We start from the raw sequence: 19,346 nt of genomic DNA on the forward strand, positions 1-19,346 counted from the left end.
AATGACTTTGTTTTTGGGTTTGAACAAATCAAAGAGCAGGTTTGGCATTTGGAGGAAAAGAAGCACGAAACTAGCTTAACACGCTAAAAAAATATAATTGATAAATTCACCTTTTAAGCATTTAAATGTGTGTGTAATACTGATGAGAGCTTTAATGCATCGCTCAACTCTAACAGATTCATTATCAACCTGTTGAGAGATGTTAGATTAGCCTGAGAATGCACTAATTTGCAGCCAGTGATCAAACAGGGAGTGTGAGAAAGGACCAACATGGAGCTGCATTCTGTCACTATTATTGTTTTTTTTTAAAGCTAAGAATAAAACCTTCAACCTTAGGCATGGCAGAATGTTGTGTATTGAATATGAAAGATACTGCAAAATGTCCTCCCTTGTTATCGTCTGTTTTGTATTCAGGGCTAAACAGGTAAGGCAGTTTATAGTGTAATAGGCTAATAGCATGTATGTGCTGTATTTGTTTGTATCTTGTTTCTTCAAGCTTGGCTGGCTAGTCTGCTACTGTCGACTCTGGGTGCGGTGTTGTGGAGCCAAGCGCATTTACACCGTGGCCGCTCTCTTGTCTGAAACAGAGTGCTGAGTGGAACACAGCCAATCCTCTCACCTTCCCAAATTGGCTAATGTGCATGCACAGTTGGTCTGTGGTGTACAGTCTCTTGTTGAAGGCAAATTGATGGAAGTAAACTAGCCAGCTAATGTTAGCTAGCTATCCAAAATTACAGAGCAGATACAACACACACACAAAAACATATTGAAAGGAAGCAGGCACTTTGATCAGTTCATTCTCTGGCAGACAAAATCAAGCACACCATGCACTAGCTGGCTAACATTAGCTAGATAACATTATGTAAAAGTACTGGCATCCTTTCCAGTGTGTATTCCAGCCTAACATCCAGAGTTTGCCTGGAGATCGGCTCTGATTTCTTCATAAACTTAACCAGAATAAAGCGGTTACTGAAAATGAATTAATGATGAATGAACTTCACACATGGGATGTTCGTGTTCATTTCACTAGATATGATTATCTAGTTAGATGACTAATAAAATGTCTTCATGAGTTAGAATAAATTTCTTCTCATTTCTCCACTGATCATGTGTTTTTAGGTACAGCTTTAAAACACTGATCAATATTTGACAACATTCTGTCAAGGAGCATTCTAATAGCTTTTTAGAGAATAGAACCAAACCAAATGCCGTGCTTTTAGTTAGATCTGGTTATACCACAGCACTGTGCAATTCTCTGTTTAATCTGAAGGTGGGGATTAATTTTCTGCAACAGCACGGCTCTGACAGTAGTTCCAGCTGTATTTTAAATGATACATTTATTTTAATATGATCATTGTAATACATTTCTTATTTCTACAGTAACAGCTCCTTCACACGGCACTTGAATGAGGCTCCACGTAATCTAATAAAGCTGTAGTTATTTTACAAAGAAAAAATATATAATCAGTGGCTTATAATATAATATAATATAATTATAATAATATAATAATTCTCAGGTGTCAGAACATTGTAACGTTGTAGTTTTCCACCATGGGAAAGTCTTCAGGAAAGAGGAATGTGCTCTTTCTGGGTTTCTCAGTAAAAAGACAAGCTGCTGGATATTTTCGTCTCCTTAATGAGAGTGAAAAAGGAGAGAGCTTGGTGAGGGAGCTACTGTTTGTATCAGCTATACAGTAAATGGTAATACACACTAACTTGTTTAAATGTAACTATAAACAGGTAAAAAGTGTGAATAAATTAGAAATTGTAATAGTTGGAACATCCCTGTGATATAAGCAGAATGAAACACTTTGGGAGGTGCTGTTAAAGGAAAATAATCCATTTCGGGGTGATAACCTTGAGTTTGAAATGAATATTTTATACCGGGATTTCTGTACAGCTGCTTTGTGACAAAGTCCATTGTTAAAAGCACAGCTGAATTGAACTGAATAACCGTATCTCACCCGTTTGGTGTGGATTATTTTCCTCTAACAGCACACCCTGGTGTTTTACTCCACACTAAACGCACATGTGCAGATTGACACTCGTACCGCTGTGCAGAAATAATGAACTAATTCATAGACATGCTTCTGATGACGATCTGTGATCAGGCATTTTCTGACAGTTGTGCTGGCGTTAAATACAGCAGATGGACTCACCTTGCCATGCGTGTTCTCCCACACTCAAACACCCACATGCTGTATGTCGTCCTGCTTATGCTCTCCAGCCGCTGATATATAGGACTGTGTTTTTTACATCAGAAAGTGACAATAGTGTCAATAAAGAAGATCCATGATATTTATTTTGGGACTGTTTTCCCCCAGCAAAATACAGAGCCGGCACACACTGTTTCATCACTACCACAACGTTCCAGGTTTACAGCTCAATTAAGAGTTTTTCGACACCTTAAATGAATAAATATTCCTCACCTTTATATCGATGGCATCTATCTCCATTAGGGCTGTGGAGGTTAGCTGTCCCTCTTAATTAAACAGTAGCTTAATCATTGTATGCACTCTCTCTCCTTCATTTACTCCTTCCCTTTCCTTCTTAGGTGATATTATCCGTTATCGCTGTCACCCTGGCTTCACCCTGGTGGGGAGTGAGATTCTTACGTGTCGGCTGGGTGAGAGGCTGCAGATGGATGGTCCTCCTCCCACCTGCCAGGGTGAGCTGTTTAAGTGTCTTTGTAACATCACAGATATGCCCGTTATTTCATTATATCTCATGTACAGTGATTTAAACATCTGCGTTTGGATGTAATCTGCTTAATGACGGACTCCAGCACATATTAGCGATCGCTTTAACGGACCGAAAAATCTGGAAATGAGTTGAATTTAGAGGTGTTTATTCAACCAGGGATGACATAAAGCATGCTCAAGATATTCAGGACAGAACTTGGTTACCTCTTGTTGCTTAGGACATGTACTATGTAGCATATAAGTAACTCTGACAACAAATGATATGTGCATTCACTGTAAATCCCTGCCCCCAGGAAGTTGTTATAATAAACACTAATAAAAGTGATATATCAGTTATTATAATGTCAAATCTAAACCAGTGCTGCTCTTCTGTTTGCTGTATCAGTGCAATGTCCAGCTCACGATGTGCATTTTGACTCGACCGGAGTGATACTGAGCCCGGGCTATCCAGACAGCTACCCCAACCTGCAGATGTGCTCCTGGAGTATCAACGTGGAGAAAGGCTACAACATCACTCTACACTTCGAGTTTTTTCAGACCGAGAAGGAATACGACATTCTCGAAGTTTTTGATGGTACACAGTAGTTTAAAACTTTCATAGCTGCAGCACTATTGACAAATAATTCTGTCATTACTGCATTATTATACAGTGGAAACCTTTTTTTTTGTATTTTGGTTTCGTTAATGATTTAATAAAAGCTCATGGTTTATGGTACTGCATGTTCACTACAAAAAAAAGAAATAATGATTAAAATTAATGATTTTCTTTTAGCATCCACATAATTTTTGGGATCCAGTTTTGTTTTGTTTTTTGTTAAGTGAAAATCAAGACACTAGCAAGGCTGAAATAACACCCTCATGTGTGATGAGAGAACAATATAGCTCCTAGCCAAAATCTTAGCTAAAGACCTGCTGCCTGTTTGTTGAGGGTGCAAACATAATATGTTTCATCACCAGAGATATTATTACCAGGAGAGGATAAAGACTGTTGCTACATAAATTCATATGCAGCTCGGATTTAAGTACTCAATTATTTTCCATGGTCTGCATTAATGCACATAATTAGTTGGATTTAAAATCACACTTTAGTCTAGTTTGGATTTGCCCGGTGGACTTGCTAATGAACACTAGTTACATAATATACAATACTAGGGGCAGTGAGACACCTAGATACCTTCTTGTATGCATACTGAGACTTTTAAGCAGCTACATAGTAAAGTGTGATAGAATAATTGCAATTCTAGAACTTTCTTTCCAGCTTAATACCAGGTCAAAAACGACTCCAAATGATAAGAAAGCAATGTTGTTCATGGGTGATGCGCAGGAAATTATTAATGTTTTGAGAAGAGTGGGTGGTAGGGGAATGGGAGGATGGGATGGACAGGAGAGACTGGGGCTCAATCTCAGTCATGACTCAGTATCTATAGGGATTAACAGCATGACTTTTTATATCTAAGGTCAGTGCTAGAAAGGTAGGAGGTTTGTGAGAACTGGAACACAAATGGATTGCAGCAATCTGAAAGTGCTGCAACATTTACATTTTATATTTACATTTATGTCATTGAGGCAGATGCTCTTATCCAGAATAATATATAATCTCCTTTATACAACTGCCCAGTAGGGGTCACTTGGTAGTGCTAGGATTTAAACTCACAACCTGCGTTGGTAGTTCAGTGGATGGATGTTGGATTTATGATCAGATGATCTTGAGTTCAAGACTCAGCACTGCTGGGCCTTTGAGCAAGGCACTTAACCCTAACCTGCTCAGTTAAGTCCCTCTGGATAAGGGCATCTGCCAAATGCCATAAATGTAACGTAATGCAGGACACCTATGCCACGACCAGGATATGTGGTGACTGGATAATTGTTCTTGGCACATTCCACTCTGCAGCATGCACAAATCAACCTGTAATTTTCCCTGTGTGACTGGGCTGCCAGTGAAGCCCTGAAGTTTCAGAGTCAAGAAACAAACATGTCCAAACAGCTTGCTCTTGTTCATTTGGTGGTAGCTTAGTGGTTTGGGCTTCTGCACATTGCACATGTAGTGCAGAGTGGATTGTGTTAACATAACTTGGAACATAAAGCAGGTTGGTTGAAAGCCATCAACTATCCTAGTGTATGTATCCTGCTCAAGTACTGTAGACTGGAGAGATTGAGCTAATGCTAGCAGTAAAATGGCTGACATTTACATATGTCAGTAAAATTCTTGCAATGCTGCATAGTAAATTCTGCGAACGAGCACATTCAGTGCTGTGGCTTGCCTGGAACCATCCAGTTCTATTCAGGCTGTTGCCATTTTGAGTCGCTGTCCCAGCTAGCTAAGAGCCTGTCAGTGACCCAGACACATTTTCACACATTGCTGAGGCTGGAATTGAACAACTGGTAGGTAATTGTCAGTTTGGAAATGTGTCTTAGATATGGCTATAGATGTAGCATCCTCATGACGTGGATCAAGGAGGATGACTAGTCATTGGTCTAGAAGGTGAATTCTGTTACAGGAGTTTTTGAATTCTTGTGGTGTCAACGCCTGAATCAACTATTTTCTCTGAGCCGTGTTTGTCAGTTCAAATAGAAAGTAACTCAGATCATTGGCATGGCTTATCATTTTCTTGTACAGCAGCTCTGACAGTCGTGCTGGCTGTTATTCAAACCACAATGCTCTTGTTCTAGCACATTATTGTTTCTATAGTAACTGTTCACTCAGAGAGACATGTATAGATGACACTCCACATAATCTAAGCCTAATAACAGATTTAAGGCGAAAACAAAGCATGTTGGTATTTAATAACCGTCGATCTGGTGAAGCTTTCTGTAAGGAGACATTTATTTAACATTTTTGGAAGGAGTCTCCAGTGTCAGCCAACTTCAAGAGAGAAAAAAAAACCTATAGTGGGATGACAGCTATTTATAACTAAAGGTCAGTGATGACTGGAAAGCTGTAGCAACTAGAAACAGTTAAACTTCAGTCTTTTTTTAATAAGAGAAATTGCAAGTATTGGTATTTCACAACACTTCGAGATGTGCTGTTAGAGGTGGTGTCTGGTTGGGTAACACCAACACATCGTTGATTATTTTTCTATTCCAATGCACCAGGTGATGCAGAACAAGTGACTACAGAGAGGTGTTTGGCTTCCACAGGATTCAGGCACAGACTGCACAAGCTAGTCTTGCAACATGGCTCTTTACGCTCACTGCTCTGTATGTAGTGAAACAAACTAAATAATGGAAATCTGACCCAAAGAGAATTTACAATTTACCTACACCTCCTGAATTTCAGAAATAATATGGTAGATGTGGCAGTCATCTAGCCAGGGTAGATATTTACTGCACTCTCCAACCTCTCGGTGTCTCCTGGACTGCAAAATTAGGCGTTATCCTCCAGTGCAACTAGAACCAGCATGAGTATATAATTCAGAGGATAGAAAAGTTCAGCTTTCATGGCATTACTGTTTTCAGAATTTTCAGTCTGAAATTTTTATATACAATGCTACAAAAAATGCACATTTATTACTATCTTCCAATCATCTTGAAGACTTTGGCACAGTTCTTCTGCAGACTTTGGCTCTTACTCGCTTCTTAACTATTTTCTTAACTGACACATTACTGCAGACATTTTATAGCACATTTTACAGATTTTGGAACAGTATTATACTTTATATTTTGTGATTGTCTTCAGAGTCATTTTTTTTTTTAATACACTAGTTATCACAATAAATCTTTGGCAGTTGATGATATTTTTGCTACTGTAACTTTATTTCTGTTCATTCAAATAAGCCTTTACTAATTAAATGTATGTAAATGTGCATGCTTAATAATAACGTTAGTATGAATACACTTATAAAGTATGTGAGGTAATATGATTGTGTCAAGCAGGCGGAGCTTAAAGCCTTAATCAAAAAAGTTTCAGATATTGCTATTTCGGATATATATATATGTAAACAAGATAAACATGTTTCTGTTCAATTAAGAGTTGATTAAGAGGCTAAAGTTCTAGACAATTCATCTAAAATATATATGAAAAATTATTGACACAATCAAAATTGTCATTATTACGAGTAATGCCCAAATGTATTTTTTCGCTCTGTACTATAACTTTGTATTTCTTTATTTCCTCCTCTTTATTTCTTTCTCCGTGTGTGTTTGTCTTAAGGTCCTACAATCCACAGTCAGACCCTGGCCACTCTGAGTGGTGACATTGCGACTCCTTTCAACATCACCAGCACGGGCCATCAGCTCCTACTACGCTGGTCAGCTGACCACGGCACCAATAAGAAAGGCTTCCGAATCCGCTATGTCGGTGAGTATCAAAGTATGTATCCACTTCAATCACTTTTTCACTTGCATGCTTTTTCCTGCTCTTTAATCTGAGCAAGCATGTGTGTGAGTGGGCTTGGTTTTATATCCTGGTGGGGCCAAATGAATAGGATTAGCTCAGAGTTTTGATTATGTGGGGACGTTTTTGTCACTAAAGATGCAGTTTTTGTGTAAAAAAAAAAAAAAAAAAAAGACAAAAGGTTTCTTTTTGGTTATTGAGGTTAAGGTTAGTGTTAGATTTAGGTTGTCTAGGCTACTATTAAATAGGTGCTTTATTGTTTGTGTCAATGGAAGGTCCTCACAAGGATGGAAAGACCTGTGTGTGCGTGTGTGAGTGAGTGTGTGTGTGTGTGTGTGAGTGAGTGAGTGTGTAAATTTTAATGTGAAAATAAGTCGAAGACAGATGCTACACTCTTTGTGACATGTTGCTGTAAATTGTACGTCCCAACAGCCCAGCAGTACACACTATTAATGTTACTACAGATGCCCCTTGAGATGCAAGGCAAAAAATACAGTACACATTACTCTCTTCTTCAATTTCTTACTTCATATTCCATTTTGTTCTGTGTGCATCAAGAGAAAGTGAGAAAGTGTATGTCTGATGTGAGTCATGCCTGCATGAATAAAAAAAAGTGAATATGACAGTGTCTATAGTGTGTGTGTGTGTGTTTGTGTGTGTGTGGGTCTGCACAGAGAAAATTCTTCTGCACAAAACAGAATAGAATGAAGCGCTCGTGAATAATGCAGTCTCTGATCATCTAAGAGATGCATGTCCCTGGTGGCTCTGTGCTTATCCCAGAGGGGAAAGAGTTTATTGAAGAGTACCTCTCAGTGGGTCTTATTACTGTGTTTATTATAACATTATATCACAATGTTGCTGAATCCTCAAATCTGATTGGCCAGAAGATATTCCAAATCATGAATGTAATATGAAGTTTTCCCGCCCTTTGCAGCTATAACAGCTTCAACTCTTCTGGGAAGGCTTTCCACAAGGTTTAGGAGTGTGTTTATGGGAATTTTTGACCATTCCTCTTGAAGCACATTCGTGAGGTCAGGCACTGATGTTGGACGAGAAGGCCTGGCTCTCAGTCTCCGCTCTAATTCATCCCAAAGGTGTTCTATCAGGTTGAGGTCAGGACTCTGTGAAGTTCCTCCACACCAAACTCTCTCATCCATGTCTTTGTGGACCTTGCTTTGTGCACTGGTGTGCAGTCATGTTGGAACAGGAAGGGGTCATCCCCAAACTGTTCCCACAAAGTTGGGAGCGTGAAATTTTCCAAAATGTCTCGGTATGCTGAAGCATTAAGAGTTCCTTTCACTGGAACTAAGGGGACAAGCCCAAACCCTGAAAAACACCTTTGGAGTGACACCTTTTGATTTGGAGTGGTGTCCCAAAACTTTTGGCAATGTAGTGTATATAGCTATAAACACCACCACATTATTGATTATTTTTCTTTTACAATGTACCAAAACTTGCTATGTAGGTATTATACTGTTATTATACACACCCTAACTAAATACAAACAGGATGGGTCTGTAAACAGGAGTTTTTAGAGATGAAGTGGAGATTATGTATAGTGATAATATCGGGCAGGTTTTGCTAGGGAAAAAAAATGTTGAAGCAGTGAGGAGTAATTTATGCTCATTAGAGCGCAGTACTTGTACATCTAAATTTGTGTGTGTGTGAAAACTGTGTGAAAGCTTTGTCACAAGCAGTAAAGTATAAGAATTTAATAAAAACTCCAAGCAGTAACACTCTACAGTATATTTTCCATTTAGCAAAGTTTCTGGCTGAAGAGAATGAACCAGAAATCAGGGCTGAGGATGGTTTGGAGATAGAAACTTATTTTTGGTGACATTTTCGTGAGCTATTTTATACAAGCAGTAGAAAATTCTTTTCCACCACATGGACGAACCAATTAATGTCTCAGCCTATTATTCAGTTATTCATCTTATTCATCATAGTATTTAATAACTATAAATATTTCAGTAAAACATTCATGGGTAGATAGAGTGAGGGATATGAGTCTTGAGTTATCAGTGGGATATTAAGTGATTAATGATGAAGGAATTGTTTGTATTTTTAGTTCGTTCATGTAGAATTTGTCGAGGGAGTTGTCAAGGCTCCACCTGTAATGTTTTGACCAAAATGCTTTTTTTTTTAACCCACACTACCAGTATTCAAACACAAATAAAGTCCTCTGTGCTTTTAAAGTCCTTAACTTTTAAAAGATGAAATGTTCTCTGTCTGGAAGCCCTGTTTATTTTTTTTCTTTAATTTTCTGCATAACCCAGTTACATTTCTGAGCATCCTTTCTAAATGATTAATAAAGGCTAGTGCGGATATTACATCTGGTCTGATAAAGACAGAGGGTATCGCATAGCATGGAGGGCGATGACAAGAAAAGCCATTAATTCTCCACCAGAGCTGTTCTGGAGATTTATGTGAAGATAATCATCTCAGATGTTTAAGTATGCAGAAGACTTCTGAGCAAATCTCTTTTGAAGTGTTACGATCCCCACACACCTTTCTCTCTGTCTCTCTCTCTTTTTGTCTCGCTCTCTCACTCTCTTTCTCTCTCTGTCTCTACCCCCCTCGCCCTCTCTCCTGGTCTCTCTGTCTCTCTCCCTCACTCTCTCTCTCTGTCTCTGTCTCTCTCTCTCTGTCTCTCTCTCTCTCTCTCTCTCTCTATCTCTCCCCTCTCCCCCCACTCTCTCCCGCTCTACTGCTCTCTCTCTCTCTCTCTCTCTCTCTCTCTCTCTCTCTCACTCTCTCTCCCGTCTCCCCTCTCCCCCCACTCTCTCCCGCTCTACTGCTCTCTCTCTCTCTCTCTCTCTCTCTCTCTCTCTCACTCTCTCTCCCGTCTCCCCTCCCCCCCCCCTCTCCCCCGCTCTTCTCCTCTCTCTCTCTCTCTCTCTCTCTCTCTCTCTCTCACTCTCTCTCCCGTCTCCCCTCTCCCCCCAATCTCTCCCGCTATACTGCTCTCTCTCTCTCTCTCTCTCTCTCCCCTCCCCCCATCTCTCCCGCTCTACTGCTCTCTCACTCTCTCTTTCACTCTCTCTCTATCTCTCTCTCTGTCTCTCCCCTCTCCCCTACTCTCTCCCGCTCTACTGCTGTCTCTCTCTCTCTCTCTCTCTCTATCTCTCTCTCTCTCTCCCCTCTCCCCTACTCTCTCCCGCTCTACTGCTCTCTCTCTCTCTCTCTCTCTCTCTCTCTCTCTCTCTCTCTCTCTATCTATCTCTCTCTCTCGCTCTCTCGCTCTCTCTCTCTCTAGTTCCACTGATTTCAGTTCAGGAGTAGTGTGTCTGCTCGTTGTAGTAGTGGCAGCAGTCCAGCTCTTCCTAAGATTAAAGCCTCTGATTCTGGGTGAACTTCCGTTCATCCTGCACATGTGATGACTTTCCCTGGAAGGGGAATTACGGAGCAGGGAGAGACACATCCTCATCGCTGCCTTTAATAACAACAGTTCCCCCACATATAATCTCCCTGAGATACGCTTTATGATTGATGAGGGCATGCCAGTCAGGCCAAGAGTTTCATGGTCTATTAAAACCCAGGTCAATTGAAACGTGACAGCACATGTTAACTGAGCTGCTCACTAGCTTGTTATTAGTTGTTTTATGGATGATGGATGGCTCACTCATGGTGAGTCGCACAAGCAGGGCTCTCTAACGTCTTAATACAGAGTTGGGATTTAAAGCTTGTTATCTATGATTGTTTTTTTACAGCAATACACACACATATACACATACACCCAAGATTATTAAATCTATGTGGTTGTGGATGTGAATACGGATATATATATACACATGTTTGTATGTGTCTGTGTCTGTGTGTGTGTGTGTGTGTGTGTGTGTGTAAGTGAGAATATCTGCTTTGCATGACTGAAATTGAGGTCATTTTATGGAAGTGCTTGCTATATTCCTACAGATTAGAGAAAGTCTGTGAACTGCATGTAATTAATGCTGAAAGATTGTATTTGTGGGTCTCACTTTCTATTGATTTTAATACAGTCATAGATAAATTATGGATCTGACTCCTGAGGGTGTGTAGAGTTTTTGGAAATGTGCAAGTGCACAGTTTTGCAGTGTTTTTAGCTCCTGTACAACATTTACAGTAAATCCTGAAATCCAGAAAATCCTTTTTTTTTCCCAATAAGATTATGATGTCATATTGTTAATATTAGCTATATTACCTATCCACTTATTTTAAAGTGTAACCTTTATGTAATTACTGTAATATAGAAAGTGTTAACCCAAAGCACGAAAGCAGCAGTAAGCATATTATGTAAGTAATTACATACGTCTCAATACAAACAGTCAGAAAGAAACCAGCTATTCACACAAATGTAATTACCCATAAGAAGTAATACTATAATCCATGTATAAAAGTGCATACGTGCTCTGTAGTTAACTAAGGGTTTAGGACTAACTACACACTCTGATCCCAAACCAAGCAGCTTCCATATCACAAAAAGCCATATTTTAGAAACAATACTATTAGTATTTAAGTAAACTATTTGTGTGTAGCAAGTGCACTTCAAGTGCATTGCTATACAGTAGTCATTATTTTACTTTGCAAAAAATACAAAGAATTTATATGAACCAGAATCCATCGTGTATTTTGTTACAACATGTATGTAATTTCAGAGTAATGTTTTTATTTAATAATTCATTCATTTATCTTGATTAAATAGAGGTTACAGTATATAAGAGGTGATCAATGTTTACTTTCAAGCATTTTTGTTTACTATTATTTTGTAACTACTTGGACAAATTTCAGCACGTTTTGAATAAAATTGAGGAGATATTTTCCCTCAGACAGATGATGGAAACAGAATAGAATAGAATATGATGTAATATTTTCAGATAAGGAAAAACCCAAGATTATATACAGGACTGTAGATGGTTTTTTTTTTTCCTCTTTGTGCCATGGTTGAAGCTGTACAATCATCATGCCTTTGGTCATGTTCATCTTGAAAACCCATAAATAATATATTATTGATGCTGAATGAGTGCCAGGGAGAAATGTAATACCCCCAGATACAGGAATAATAAATTCTACATGGAACATGCTGGCTAAAAAGAAAGAAGAATGTTTTAACTATTGCGTATTTCTTGTTGTGTTCTGACAACATTTGAGAAGTAGTAGCAGATTGCCAAAAAGGCAGCCAAGTGATGGCTCCCTAACACATGGCAGAAGGCATGCTGAGATAGCCCAGAGCAAGGGCGTCTCTTCTAGGTGGTGATTAAGGAGCTGATGGGGTTTGCTCTCTGTCTGTCTGCATGTCTGTGTGTGTGTGGGTGTGTGTAGCTCTGTACTGCAGCACCCCAGATTCGCCTCTCCACGGCTCCATCAGCAGTCAGACAGGAGGGCATCTGAACAGCCAGGTTCGCTGGGCCTGTGATCGCGGCTATCGCCTCATTGGCAAGAGCACAGCTGTCTGCAGGAAGACGCCTTATGGCTACTACACATGGGACGCCCCGGTACCTGCTTGCCAGGGTGAGAGCTAAACACGGTTACACAGTGCCTGCTGATGAGTGCTCTTCCATATGGGCTAAACAGAAACTGCAATAAGTGTAATGTAATACCAAGAGGAACATAAATGTGTGGGTTTTAATGAGGTTGAATTATTTAATCCATAATATAGCCTATAATGGTAATATCTTACATAAGTATTACCAGGATATACTTTATTTTTGTGATTTCTTTCGCTTATTAAAATCACAGTTTAAAACATATACAGTTTTCCTTTCATCACAGTTCACAATTTCTGGTGTCCTAAGATTTGTTTATAGCTACCAGTTCAGCTTTGTAGAAACTGCATCAGTTTATGAAAACATTGTTACTGGGCTAGCCAGGTTAACTGCTACGGTTAGTTTGCTATATAGACTTTGTCCTGGCTAATAAAAAAGAAACCTTTTTGCAGTATGAATTAACCATATGAATATAAACATGTTATACAAATGTTAAAAATAAAAATAAGGTTATAAAACAAAAATAGCTATAGCTATACGATAACTGTAACTAACAATTTTGAGCTTAACAGAAGATTTTCTGATTTTGATATCACACCAAGAAGAGACACAAGCTTTGCAGTAAAGCTGCTGAAGCTGCAGTTTCCTTCTCCATCTTTCCTGACAGATTTGTGCAGATAAAGATCAGTTTGTGAATCTTGTTACTGTAGAATAAGAGTGTGTTAGCTTAACTGCACATACTTTACACACAGACGTGTACAAATTCATCATACACATTTTCAGTACATTCCACAGAAAATGCAGATTTTGCTTTATTTGATACATTTCAGTAGCCTAAATCCAGCCTAAACGACTTGCATGTTAGAATTAACATGTGATTCACTGGTGTCTGAGATTTAATTTGTATTGAACGAATATATTGAACTCCTTTCATTGAAAGGTTATCTACTAAACTAAATATTTTCACTTTAGTTAATGCTTTTCTCATTTTAACAATTGATAATTGGCATCCTGCTGACAGTGGTGCTGTTAGAAATTAACCCTAGTTTCTTCTCTGCCTAAAGAGAGCAATGCAGCAGCACTTTAGGCTTTTAGTCCAGCTCTCTCACCTCATCTGTACATTCTTCTCCAATATGTCAAATTGCAACGCTTCAACCCTCGTACTAATATCCACCAATATCATCGCTGTTGTCGTATCGTAGATTGCGAACTAATCAAGCCGTCTCTGCTGTAACTCGGCTCAGCTGCTTCGTAGCTGCATTGCTTTCTGGAACCTTGAGTCCACTGTCTCTGCTTCACGTCCACGCTGGATTTCTCATTAATATGATGGTGGAAATGGTAAAAAAATATTGCCAGTACTTCTGAACAGCTCAGGTCCCCGACAGTATGTATCACTCACACATACTATACAGGAATGTTTCATGGCACAAAACATTAATTCAGCAGCATCTCCAGTCTCCAGAGTTCAGAATCCAGCCTCTCTAACAAGCTTTTGTGGTCACGGACAGAGATGCAGCAATTACTCGTGCTGCTCTCTGGCTGATGCAGTTTATTTATGATCTGTTTGATCTGTCACATTAATGACTAATCTGCCGAGTTCTCTTCTCCATCTGTGTCATTTATACTGCACCACCTATCCACTCAGATCTGTGCCGCGTGTGTAAATAGTTTCTGAGTCAGTGCACTCATGGCTACCTCCCTCCATGCAATAATTTGACAGCGTCGGCTCTGCGCCCTTCGAGGCTACGGCTTACGCGGCGCTAGCATCCTAACGCCGAGTGACACTTAAATGACTCTGTAGACTTTGAAAGTGTTTCAGGTTTTTTGGCTGCTTCTGGTCTCCTAAAGTAAAGTGAAAAGGCCGTCATCAAAGTGCGAAAGTACAGGAGAGAACATAGTGCTATCTTTGATTTGTATTACAGTATTAGGTTAAGTATATTCCTCACAGCTTTGGAAAACATAGCTAGAGAGAGGTGTCGTGTGCCGAGTCCGTGCTTTGATCATGTTTCATATTCAAAGTGTGAAAAAAAAACCTACAATAGGTTGATGCCCTTTATGTTTCAGTGGCAGCTATATAAAAGGAGAAAGGCGCAATCAAGATAAGAACTTCCATTTGCTGGTGAGCTTGACGAGGCCCAGACAGCAGCACAATAAACGAAACCGATCGAATCGTTGGCTTTGTGGACTTTCCAGCTCCTTTAAAAAGATTTTCTAATGCCCTTCTGTGTATGATTTTTTTTCAGCTACTTCTTTAATCTTGGTATTGACCTTTCGCAAAGGCTATTGTTCATCTGCACATCATAAAAACATTGCACGCACTCCATTAAAAAGCAACTGCAAAACTAATGAATTACTACTGAGTAGCTTACGCTTCAATAGCGCAGCAACCAACAGCTCTAATACCATGACCTTTTATATCAGTTTGAGCGAATTCTTAAGGAGAGCTAAATGTTTCTTCGTAGCTGTGTCCTGTGGGGTGCCCAAGGCTCCAGAGAATGGGGGCGTGCTGGCTGTGGATTATTCAGTGGGAACACGGGTGACTTACTTCTGCAACGATGGATACCGGCTTTCCTCCAAAGAACTGACCAGTGCTACGTGCCAGCCTGACGGCACCTGGAGCAACCACAACAAGATTCCTCGCTGCTCAGGTATCAGACCCCTTTCTCTCTCACACACACACACACACACACACCTGAGCACACACTCAGGAACGTGTTTATAGCCTATTTATGAGCCTTTGCCACACACACACAAATGCGGCTGTAACTACAGCTTCACCTCTCCTTTATTTATGAGCTGATTATGTTCTGAGTGCCAAAACATTAAGTTATTACCCATTAAAGTTCAGGCACAGATGCCTTGGCCCCATTACAAAATGATGCAAAATGAGGACGCTGATTTTTGAAGTGTAGGAAATAGCCTTCAAATGTGTTATGGTTTAGAGCTTTTATGAAGAGCACTGAGGGCTGATTATGTGCGGAAGAACCAGTATGGCACCAAGTGATGGTTTATTTCTTCACGATGGTCTGTTTTTTCATAGTAGCTAATGAAACCTTTTAAATGACAATTTTTTTTGACTTCTTCTTCATAATTGTTGACTCAGCTTCTCCTGCAGGACAAAATATTGATGAGTTAAAGGTTTTTGGCATAAACCTAAATTACAAATTACAAACGTATTTATACTTCATTTATTCATTCATCTTCAGTAACCAGTTTATCCTGGTCAGGGTTGCGGTGAATCCAGAGCCTATCCCAGAAAGTCTATCCGAGTGTCCAGATGTGAGGAAGGAATAAACCCAGAATGGGATGCCAGACTATCACAGGGCACCATGCACACACATTTACACACTCCTTCACATCAAAGGCTAATTTAGTGAAGCAAATCCTCCTACTGGAATGTTTTTGGGAAGTGGGAGGAAACCAGAAATGAGGAGTAAATGGAATAAACCAAAGCTAAAGAATGAACCTGTGAGACTGGAGACTGTCCACTGAAAAAGTTCTGGTTTTGTGCTTTCTTTTTATAGATATCAAATAGTAGTGGGCTGAATATTCCTAATTGTGATTGTCATTGTGTGTGTGTGTGTGTGTGTTTGGGCTTTTAGTTGTTGTTTGTCCTAGCATTGGATCGTTTTCTCTGGAGCATGGACGATGGCGAATTGTTAGTGGTTCACATTATGAGTACAGGACTAAAATCATCTTTACCTGTGACCCTGGCTACTACCGCTTGGGACCCGCCCACATCCAGTGCATGGCCAATGGGGTGTGGAGCTGGAGGAACGAGCGGCCTCACTGTCAGAGTAAGACGCTCGTACTTACTCATGCTAATCAAACCCTGGTCTAATCAGCAGTAGAGAAATAGTTTCATTATTCATGTCAAAACTCGAAGCATATATTAGATCTTAGTTATCTTTGATACAGTGAACTAGATGAAGTGTAATTCCTGCTAATCCAGACTTTATACTAGAACTATATAAAAGGCAGTGAGTTTGCAGGAAAGGTTGATTGCAACTTGATGAAGTCGTTGCTCAGATTTGCAAGCCTTCTTCTTTTGATTCTGGTCTGTTTCCATGTAATTTTCTCCTTCCCTTCAAAGTCATTTCCTGTGGAGACCTGCCCACACCTGCCAACGGGCAGAAGATTGGGACTCAGACTACCTTCGGGGCAACAGCCATCTTTACGTGCGAGGCTGGCTACATGCTGGTGGGCTCGACTGTGAGAGAGTGCCTGTCGTCTGGCCTGTGGAGCGGAACAGAGACACGATGCCTAGGTAGACACCTTCACTCCTTTTCCACATTCTCTACCTTTACTTCAAACTCTAGTGTTTGTGAAAAGAAGTGCACAAGGTTCATGAAAAGACTTTCATTTGATTTGGCATTCAAGCTAAGTGCGTGGCTCAGAACGTGCGCTAAGATATAATATACAGTTCTGTAAGTGTCCTCTAACCTGGTAAAAGCATCAGTTAAATCCAGATCATTGGCTATGAAAAAGCTCCACAAATGTTTTCTTACCTTCTTTACAAGGAGCTACAAATAAGCCAGTGAACATTTTTCAACATGGAATTGAGACCTTTTTCACCAGAATATACCAACATCACTTTTAATCTAATCCTCCTTTAAAGGTTTCTCTTCAAAGCCAGAGCTAAGAGCGATCCTGCTTCTGAATGACTGTAATCTCTTTAAATGTTTCTGACATTAAAATAAAAGCAAAAAAACAGCCTCTTGAAAAATGTGTAGTGTTAATGTTTCAGTTCCGTGTCCCCGGATCTGACGGTTTAATTAAACAGCGACGTGAACCTCTTTCTCTTTCAATGGCTCTTTCTGTCATCCTGTCTCCTCATACAGGGGGTCACTGTGGGTTGCCTGAGCAGATTGTGAATGGTCAGGTGAATGGGGAAAATTATGGCTACAGGGACACAGTGGTATACCAGTGTGCCCCAGGCTTCCGACTCATTGGTTCCTCAGTGCGCATCTGCCAGCAAGACCACAACTGGTCCGGACAGCTGCCCATCTGCATCCGTAAGTGTGCTCTCGCTTTTCCAAAAAAATAAATAAATATCCGTTTTGTACTAATAATGCAGCGCTTTGTTTTGGAGTATGGGCTGCATTAGGTGATGGTAAGACATCCCAAGAAGCATCAATACTGAATATAAATGGTCAGTGCGAGACAATGTGCTTTGTGTTTTCCGAGAACCTGAAAAATATATAAACTTGTGCATCTGAGCTCGAAAGCATTCGTACTTGGGAATTTCAGCCTGTATCAGTGAGAGTAAATCAAGTAAGCTGTACCATAGCTATGCCTGCTGTCATCAGAAGTTTGAGTCAAAGTTATCAAAGTGTTCTGTATTTTCGCTGGAGCTGCTACAGGTGAAGAGCTGTCACTGTAGTGCTCTCGGCAGCAGTGAAAAGCCTGCATCACGCCTCGGTGTCACGGGTGACTGAGGGGAAGTGCTTTGGCTCAGCACTCTCCCACTTGGCATTTGGAGAATTCACTAATCTCTGGGAACAAAAGAGCCTTTCCCTGTCTCAAGGGGCATTTTAATTAATGATTTATTGTTGGCTCCCAAGCAGAGCGGTACAATGAGCCCACACTCATCTCATTTATCCCCATCCAATCTCATCATACTCTCATCTATCCCCCAAACTTTGCCTGGCAAATCCTGTGAAAGGCTAGAAGTGTTTATTTTCTGAAGCAGCACTCAGAAATTAGTTGATTGAGCATGTAGTCTCATCATTAAAACTAAGATAGATTTAAAAAAAAAAAAAAAAAAAAAAACTTGAGAACTACTGCAAATTTCTTGCCTAGACTTTTTAAAGAAATGTGATGAAATGTACAGCACAGGCTCTGGTTAATGAGAAGGTGTTCATTCTTTTTCACTAATATGAATGTTTTTATATTAGTCATTGTTCTACATAATCTCTATTCTTAATCAGTTTTGATTTTACGTTATCAGTGTCCAACATTTAATGACTGTCGGATTCCCTAGAATAGATTTTATTCTATTTTAATTTATGTTTGACTTTACGGTTATAACACGCTCATTTCTACTGTAACAGAAAAGGACTTTTTGGTAAAGTGAAACACAAAATATTCAACTGTGGGTATGGTAAAGCTTTACATGAGGAGATGTTTATTTAACATGTATGGAAGTGAAAGGAGTCTCCAGTGTCAGTCTTTTGAAAAAGCCAGTAGATTTTCTACAGTGGGAGAACCTTCAGGACTGAGGAATTTGTACTTCCTGGTTTCTTAATAACATAAAGAATAATGTAAGACTTAAGAGGAACTGACTTCTCTCACAGACATTCTAAATATTACATATAACTAGAAATATATATATATATATATATATATATATATATATATATATATATATATATATATATATATATATATATATATACAAAATAAATAAAAAATCATTGTAATTGCTGGCATTTCTCTGTAGTATGAGTGGAATAAAACAGTGTTGAATGTGTTGTAATCCATTTTAGTGTGGTATCAGTGAGTCTTCCTGTTTTGGGCCACATTACACCATTCCATCTTAGATTATTTTGCGATAATAGTACATCCCATAATTCGTCCATTACTGTGTCCAGTAGCATTTCATAATTAACTTTAAGATTACAAATGCTAATTGTACCATTTTGTACCATTTTGAGAGAAATGACCCACTTGGCAAATGCACTTCTTAAGGCCAAGTAGAGCATAGACTTTAGTTTTCTTTCTTTAAAATCAAATGAATAAGATTAAACAGTCCAGTGCTAACAACAAGAAAGGATTCTTGATCTGACCTTTCAGTAAATAGCTGCTTTTGGGGTTTGAATTACTCCTTTAGCTTGCATACTAAGCTCGGTG

At 39.5% G+C, this 19,346-nt stretch overlaps 1 protein-coding gene across 5 annotated transcripts in view; it reads left to right on the forward strand.

Annotated features, from left to right (window-relative positions):
* csmd3b (CUB and Sushi multiple domains 3b) overlaps positions 1–19,346 on the forward strand; it is a 414,649-nt gene that overhangs the window by 351,804 nt on the left and 43,499 nt on the right. For 3 of the 5 annotated variants that reach the window (XM_058378182.1, XM_058378184.1, XM_058378185.1), the window contains 8 exons: positions 2,555–2,668; positions 3,088–3,276; positions 6,853–7,011; positions 12,331–12,519; positions 14,957–15,142; positions 16,097–16,291; positions 16,588–16,761; positions 17,336–17,509. In XM_058378182.1, coding sequence (XP_058234165.1) covers positions 2,555–2,668; positions 3,088–3,276; positions 6,853–7,011; positions 12,331–12,519; positions 14,957–15,142; positions 16,097–16,291; positions 16,588–16,761; positions 17,336–17,509 — 1,380 coding nt within the window. The remainder of the gene's footprint in view (positions 1–2,554; positions 2,669–3,087; positions 3,277–6,852; positions 7,012–12,330; positions 12,520–14,956; positions 15,143–16,096; positions 16,292–16,587; positions 16,762–17,335; positions 17,510–19,346) is intronic. The other 2 variants (XM_058378183.1, XM_058378186.1) reach the window with 1 other exon arrangement.

The sequence above is a fragment of the Hemibagrus wyckioides genome, linkage group LG24 (genome assembly GCF_019097595.1).
Source record: "Hemibagrus wyckioides isolate EC202008001 linkage group LG24, SWU_Hwy_1.0, whole genome shotgun sequence".
Classification (NCBI taxonomy): domain Eukaryota; kingdom Metazoa; phylum Chordata; class Actinopteri; order Siluriformes; family Bagridae; genus Hemibagrus; species Hemibagrus wyckioides.